The 8,652-nt window shown below is 31.3% G+C and overlaps 1 protein-coding gene across 1 annotated transcript in view; it reads left to right on the top strand.

Annotated features, from left to right (window-relative positions):
• The window catches only part of LOC106686457 (alpha-mannosidase 2), a gene marked incomplete at its 5' end in the record, with an annotated part of 63,251 nt that overhangs the window by 26,039 nt on the left and 28,560 nt on the right, over nt 1-8,652 (top strand). The window contains 1 exon segment of the mRNA XM_067051815.1: nt 4,409-4,615. Within this exon segment, the coding sequence (XP_066907916.1) occupies nt 4,409-4,615 (207 nt within the window).

Here is an 8,652-nt window from a genome sequence, read left to right as displayed (position 1 = left end):
GGGAGTTACGGTATGAGTCAGCTGTTATTTCGATGTCAGCTGACTGAGGGGATCAGCTGTTCGAATGTATATAAGAGATGTACCGAATACAATAAAGTCAGTCTACAACACGAGGAGGCCCCTCACCTCCGGACTTAAAATAGCTCCTTTGAATGGATAGCTCATACATGATATTAAACATAACAGGTAACCTTAAAATACCAAAGGTAGTCAAAAGTAAGACACAACACGAATTACTTTTCTTTTTTCACAGTAATGCACTCATTAATTCACTTTTATTTTTGTTTTAGAGGGTTCGGAAAAAAAATAAATAAATAAAGTCAGTATTCTACAGCAGTTCAAGCGTGTTAGATCTTATTCCTTCTTTTCTTTTTTTGACATTTTGCTTTCGCCAATACATAACTTATAAATATATATATTTATTTAGATTAGGTGTTAGTCTAACCAATATTGGATTATGATTAATGGGATCAAAAGATTTTAAGAAATCGAAAATTACTTAAGATCACTAAAAGGTAATGGATGGAAGACTTTCAAACCTTAGAAAGTCTGCATTGAATGAAAGATTGCAGAATGTAGCGAACCTGATTGGAAAGGGATGATAAAGATAGCGCTCCCCTGAAGGAAGTAGATAAGCTGTGAGACTGATCTTTTCAGTTGATTGGAAGGATCAAAAAGGACGGGGTTGGGTCTTAAGACATTGGCTTTACGAGGGATTTGAACTTCCATCAACATTGCGAATTAAAACTTTTTCGAAAGATAAACAGAGTTTCGAAGGGAAAAGTTTTATAATTGTAAATGAGAAGGGAGTTTCCACCAGATCCCGTTATTTAGCTCGCTAGAGAATAGATTTATTTTAATTTTTTGATCATCTGACTTATTGGAGTCTCCTAATATGTTTTCAGAGATATAAATGAAAATGAAATCGATTATGTGATAGCTTGCTAAAGAATCAATATTTCGATGAGTGCCTTTTGGGAGTACCAATTTTTTTTCTTAAAAATTATTTACGTTTTTTATACTTTTATTCACTAGTTATAGCAATCGATATTGTTAAAACAGCGGTATTCATGATCTTTAATTTAACATGTTAAATGGAAAAAGTTTGGTGAAATGGAGAAATATTTCCTTCTTTTACCATGTTAAAACGATATAACATATAACATGGTGGAGAGTCTGTTACTAGGACTGCTAAATGGAGAATGACGTCACACAATAGACCAGCTGAGCTCGTCACCATTTTGTTTGTTGTTTTTGGTTACTTGCTCGTAGTTTGCGTATTGATTGTGTTAGTATTGTTTTGCATGTTTTATAACTAGCAAAGCAATGGCTGACAATAATAATAATGTAATGGCAGTTGGCAATTAGCTCACAAGTCAGAAGATCATCAAAGCACTCAGTGGCAAAACCTTCACAGAACTTCCACTTTAGGCATGTTGTAATAAATATTAATTTAATCAAAACTTGGAAAGAAAGGATATAAAACAAGTTGCTCAGAAAATCCGCTAGGAGCTCTTATGCATTTAACATTTAACATGACTTTAAATAAGGCTGCTCACAATATTATACTTATAACATTTAACATGTTATAACATTTTACATTTAACTCAACATCTTGAATACCCCTATTTACTTGTTCAATGAAAGAACCTTCTCCCGTAATACAGAAAATCGATTTTAATAACGAGTTGAATATTTACCATCGATTATTATAAGGTTAAATGTTTAATAGCACTCGCCTCGTAGCCATAACTTAATTATTAATCTAACCTCTTCGATCCGACCTCCATATTCATTATAGAACCACCCAAGGTAGGGCAGTTATAGATTCCCCTAATATCTTAATTGGCCAAAAACTTCCGTGACACTATTTGAGAAATTATCATTCTCTGAAACGTGAGGTATCATTTGTAAAATATTCATTAGATTTCATCAATGTCGAAGTTTGATACAAACCTGTCAAATTCAGGTAACAAAAATTTACTGTTAATTTCGAAAAAAAGTTATTAATGTTTTTCAATTAATTTCACAGTAAAATTTATTGCATAATTTTGATTTCAAAAGATTGAAAAATTAAAATCTGTATCGCTACAAGTGACTCCTTTGACAAAGGAGGTGATTTGGTCAGAATCACGTTCGACGGCAAAATTTTTATCCAATTGTGGGTTCACAATTTAAGAGGCTGGGTGGGCCCCAGGAGGGCTCCATAACCCACAGGGTTGACTCTTGGCTACAGAGTAACAGAAAACAATTTTCTGCCCAGCCGGATTTGAACCCGGGTCCTTGGAGTAACATCATGCCTTACCACAGTGCCACCGCCCTCCCCTTTAAAATAATTATTGTGAAAAAATCGACTGTACGAAAACTTTGCATCGCATGATAGCACTTTTTTGAATCTTGATTGCATTGCCAATGAAGGAATGAGAGTCTGCCAGTCAGATCATGCAAAAATGGCAGCAGTTTCAAAAGCTTAAAAACAATTCGTTGTTTAAGAGCTCCATATCTTTAAAACTACCAATAACTCTAGAAAATGCAATAGAACATTATTTAAATTAGTGTAAGTCTGCTAAAATATCAGCCCTAAAAGAGCTATTTACGTTCAATAGTTATCGATATATAGCTTTTTAGAATAGAACATTTCATAAAACATATTCTAAAAAATTAGTAGTCTGTAAATTTATTTTGAAAAATCTATATCTCAAATTAAAGCTAGTTTAATGTGCTATACAGTTTTTTTATGGCGTTTATATTCGTTGGAGTAGTAGTTTGCATGACATTTGCCAAAATAAATTCACAAAATATCGATTCCTAGTTGTTCCGTTAATATTTTTGATTTATAAAAAATTTATATCAGTAACCATTTAACAAAATTAGTTTATTACTTTCATTATCATCGTAGGAATAGTAGTTTGAATGATATTTGCTAAAATAAATTGATTCCTCCTTCATCTTCTCAGACTTCATAAATTGATTTCGGACAAACCTCAAAATTCATTTTCATTTGCAAATGTCATAAAAAACTATTACCTCATACGAAGATGAAGATAATAACTACATTATAGCACATTAAACTAGCTTTAATTTGAATGCTGGTAGAATTCTGTACGTCAAATAATTCCTTAGATATAAATTTTTTAAAATAAATTCAGTAGGACTACATCTCGACAAACGACTAACCTGGAATCCTCATACAAGACTAAAAAGACAAGAAACTGCTCGTAGATTCCGACTATTGCAACATCTACTAGACAAACGGTCTAAATTGCCAATCCATTACAAAAGACTGATCTACATGACTATTATAAGGCCTATCTGGACATACGGAGTTGAGCTTTGGGGCTCCACTAAACCATCAAATTCCTCCAGAATCCAATCCTTACACTTCAAAATCCTGTCACAAATCAAGTCATCCATCAGGACCTCAATATTCCATATGTTGCCGATTTGGCCAGAACCAGATACCGTTCCTTCCATAATAAACTTCTCAACCATCCAAATCCACTTGTTTCTAACCTGGCTTCTCCTTCATTACCTAATAATCCTCCTAGGCGTCTGAAAAGAAGATGGCCTCGAGATCTTCTTCTCTAGAAATGTTATTGGAGTTCTATCAGTGAGTAGATTCTCCACATGTTTTTATCATGTTACTATGTCACCTACAGCAAATTTACTTGTTGTATATATGTGTATACAGTTGTAAATATCAATAAATAAATTATTAAAAAAAAAAAATAATAAAATAAATTCAGTAACTACTGATTTTTCATCAATCAAACATTTTGTCCGAATAACTAGAAATAAACATTTTGTGAATTTTTTGTTGGCATATAAGTGAAAACTACTACTCCTAGGAATATAAACGTCGTAAACTACTCCATAGTACATTAAGCTAGCTTTAATTTGAGTGCCAATAGACATCTATACGTCAAATGATTCCTGAGACTTAAATATCCCAAAATAAATTCACTAACTGCAAATTTTTTAGTATATATTTCAAGAAATGTTGCTTTTAAAAAAAAAACTGTATCTCAGGAACTATTCAATATAAATATAGTTTTATTAGGAATCATATTTTAGCAAATTTACTCTACTTTAAATGACTTTCTATTGGTTTTTCAAGTGTGGTTGGAAGTTTTAAAGATATAGAGCTTCGATTGAAAACAATTTTTTTTTTAAGTTTTGAAACAGCCACCATTTTTTATTCCTCCTACTTATTTACTTGGTAGACTCGCCAATTAGGACTAGCAATTACACATAGTTTTCATTAAAGTAATCAACTATTGGGGTGAAATAAATGACTTTTTTTCCTCTTGGGCTCTTTTACTATCAAAAGGTACTGAACCCCAGACCCTTCAGGGATTGTAAAGGTTCTCATTATTATTATTAAAATTGACAAAATTAAAAATTTCAGATTATGCTCGGCCTCTACGGAAGAATCGGAAGTCTTTCGAGAAGCAACACTGCCTTGATAACCTTAGGAGGAGACTTCCGGTTCGTGAACGAATCCGAATGGTTCCAGCAATACCGGAATTACAAAGCGCTCATGGACTACATCAACACCGAGAAGAATTATAATGCTGAAATCCGTTTTGGTACTGTCAAGCATTTTTTTGATAAGGTATTATTCCATTCAGTTGCTAATGTTTTTTATTCTTGCTCAATTGCTTAATTTGTATTTGATATAATGAAATAAGAAATACCGTAAACTGCTAGCTTTATTAAACATGAACTGAAAACTGAATTGACCAGTGCTGCCACCGATTCACCCCACCAAAAACTTTGCGCCTTGAAAATACCCATTTTACTCGCCATTTTAATAGATCTTGGAGATTCGCTATAATTATAGCTGTATGATGGTTACATTCATAATTGTATTGTCGCACTAGCTCTGGCTATAGTTGATAGTACAAGTGATGCAATGAAACAACTGTCTCGTTAACTATCATGTATACGCCTTGACAGTACAATGTACGAATAATCGTACAGTTTTAATTATTGCGACAAAAGTCGCACCATGGTGCATCTTTTTTTTAAATTTATGTATTTAATCCCAAATTGGCCTGGTCGGCCCTATATAGTTGATATAACTGTTACATTCATGGTGCAACTGTTTGATAGTTACAGTTATGACATCATTAACCACTATAAACGTTTACTATCGCGGCAGTATTGACGAACTGGCGCGATAATTGACAATACAAGTGCATTGCGCTGGTTTCAATCCTTTCTTTCCTATCGCTCCATGTACTAAGCAGTTCCTCCATCAATGATTCGACTGACCAACAATCCAATCCATTACCATCCATACGTCAAAAACCTTGGGATTACCATTGACCTAACTCTCTCCTGGAAAAACCACGTATCCGGTATTTCCTATCGTACCTTTTCCATCCTAAAGCGTTTAAATTATCTTCCTCACCTTCTTCCTTTTAAAACCCTTAGGCTCCTGGTTACTTCCTCAATATTCCCCCACTTTGTCTATTGTTTTGTGATTTACGGGGGTATCTCGAAGCAAAATTAAAACGGTTAATTAATTGCTTTGTACGTTTCATCTTCAGGGTCCCCAGGGACGCCTCTGTCACCCGACTTTATTAAGAGTCACCTCTTCACCCCTCCTTTCGTCGTAAATATTGCTTTGCATCCTTCCTCTACCAAGTTATCTACATCTCTGATATCCTTAAATTTAAATCCTCTGTGCATTCCTGATGTTTCAGATTTTCGTTTACGCTTATAAATATGTATATTAGCAGAAATTGTACCATTTCATTTACTATTTTTAGTTTAATTGCATTTTATTTTATATCATTTAGTTCTATTTATTATCGGAAGCTAGACATCATATGGTTTATGAGATATGACATATAGTTTTATTTTATTTGTTCTAATTTCATTTTATATATTCTGTTAATTATTGTTGTTCACTTTTATCCATTCAAATTCATTATTGTCATTGTATTTTAGGATGGTTTATAATTTTGTTCTTATTTTGTATTTTACGATAATGTTCTAAAGCCTAATTTTGACGCCTGTAATATTATTCTAAAGCGATCAATCCCAGAATAAATAAAAAATATTATTATTATTATAAATAATGTGTCAGTGGACTAACAGTCTCGTTAACTACCACGTGTAACTGTCATATGTATAACTATTGACAGTCAACTATTGCAACCTTCCCTAATATAATAACGATTGGTGAGAAAACACTACTCTTACGTATTGTTTTTTGTTTTGATTATTTGTGATCTTGAAATTAATTCTATTTAGTGCTCTTATTCACCTAATCAACAGTTATGGTGTTGGAGGGTAGTTTGAAGAAAAAATTGTATCAGCCCCTAAAATAAATCCACCCAGGGCTCCAAATAAATAAATCAGAAATAAATTCGAACAGTAAGACCCTTTAGTAAAAGTCAATTAAAAGTCATATTTTGACTAATAAATCATTTTCTTATTCTCTTGCATAGAAACCCTATACAAAAGTTTATTTAAAAGTTGTACATAATCATAATCATAAAGATAACATTTATACATGTTAAACATGTTATGTAACAAACTTGCAGAACGCGATATAGTGTTAAACACATTTTGACTGAATACTGAGCATATAACTAACTCCCTCAAATATATATGATATAACAGCGGATCTCTATTCTATCTTGCTAGTACAAGCTACCAAGAGGAGAAAAAAGGCAGTTATCTCACCCCAATTTTTTATTACTTTAATGAAAACTATGTATAATTACTAGTCAAAATTGATGAGTCTGCCAAGTATAGGTAGGGGGAATAAAAAATGGCGGCTGTTTCAACAAGATAAAACAAATTAATTTTTCATTCGGAGCTCTATATCTTAGAAAGTACCCACAACACAAGAAAACCTAAGAGAACGTCATTTAAAGTAGAGTAAATTTGCTAAAATATGAGCCCTAATAGAGTCAATTACTCCTACGAAGAAAAACATCAAAAACTAATTTATAGCTCAGTAAACTAGCTTTAATTTGAGTGCTAATAGACATCTGTACATCAAATAGTTCTTCAGATATAGCTTTTTAAAAAGCAATGTTTCATAAAAATGTATGGAACGTACTAAAAGATCAGTAGATAGTGAATTTATTTTGAAACATCTATATCTCAAAAACCATTTGACGTACAGATGTCTATTAGCACTCAAATTAAAGCTAGTATACTGAGATATAAAGTAGTGTATGATATTTATCTTCGTAGGAGTAGTAGTTTTCATGAAATTTGCTAAAATAAATTGATGTATAGTTGTTCGGACAAATTTTCATTTGTCAAATTTATCTTCATTTGTCAATATCATAAAAACTACTACCTCTACGAAGACAAGTGTCATAAACTACATTATAGTAAGTTAAATTTCCATTATGCTGAGTGTTGACAGACATATTTGCGTCTTATGGGTCTAGAGATATATTTTTTCAAAAATTCAACATTTTGTACGAACAACTAGAAATTAACATTTGTGAGTTTATTTTGTCAAATATCATAAAAACTACTACTTCTACAATGAAAAACATTATTAACTATTTTATAGCACATTTAACTAGCTTTAATTTGAGTGCTGGCAGACATGTGTACGTCCAATGGTTTCTGAAATAAAGTTTTTCCTAAATCAAACTTATTGTTTGAACAACTATAAATCAACTAATTATAGCAAATAATATGAAAACTACTATTTCTACGATTGTAAAGGTCATAAACTACTTTATACTACATTAAACTAGCTTTAATTTGAGTGCTAATAGACATTTTTACGTCGAATGGTTATTGAGATATAGATTCCTCTAAATTGATTCAATACTGATATTTCAGTACATTTTTATGAAATATTGCTTTTTAAAAGGCTGTATCTCGAGAACTATTAAAAGTCCTAAATTGCAAGTCTGTTTTCGTCTAATTCGGAAATTAAGGCAATAAGGTTTATGCCTTAAAATAATTAAATAAAAAAAAATGTTATTGCTGTTGTATTAAGAATATTAAAATAAAGGAAAAAAAGGAATAAAATAAACACCACACAAAAACAAAAAACAAATACTCTTAAACCAAAAACCTATAAACTACCTTATACTACATAAAAAAAAAAAAAAGGTTCTCACTTATAAAATAGAATAAAAATATTGGAAGGTTATGATCCATCGGGTGTAATATATAAAAAGAAGATTATATGGGTAAAAAAATCTCAAATCGTAATCAAACTATTTAATGTTAGCCAACGTTTCGTCCCATTTTGCATGGCTTCATCGGGGCTAGAATGAAATAAACTAACAACAAGATTTACAGTGAAAAGTATAAATAAACAAGAATTACGGAAAGGTATTAGACAATTACTGAAAACGGAAATAATAACAAATAATATTAAACAAAAAAGAAATATAAAAATTCAGTAAACACTAAAAAACGGAAAAAATAAAGCAGAGTTAAGCAACTATGAAACTAATAGCTAAAATAAAAATATTAAAAAATAATATAAAAATATAATATAATATAAAAATAAATTAAAGATATTTATTTATCAATGGTTCATTCATTAATAAAGATCGTATCCATGGCAATTTTAGCTATAGCTAATATTTGCCCATATCTGACTGACATAAGGGAAATAAGAATAAAAGTCAAGAAAAAAAGGTACCTTATTTT

Source organism: Halyomorpha halys, unplaced genomic scaffold (genome assembly GCF_000696795.3).
Source record: "Halyomorpha halys isolate HHAL.00 unplaced genomic scaffold, Hhal_1.1 Scaffold822.1, whole genome shotgun sequence".
In the NCBI taxonomy this organism is placed as follows: domain Eukaryota; kingdom Metazoa; phylum Arthropoda; class Insecta; order Hemiptera; family Pentatomidae; genus Halyomorpha; species Halyomorpha halys.
This window is presented reverse-complemented; position numbering and strand designations above follow the sequence as displayed.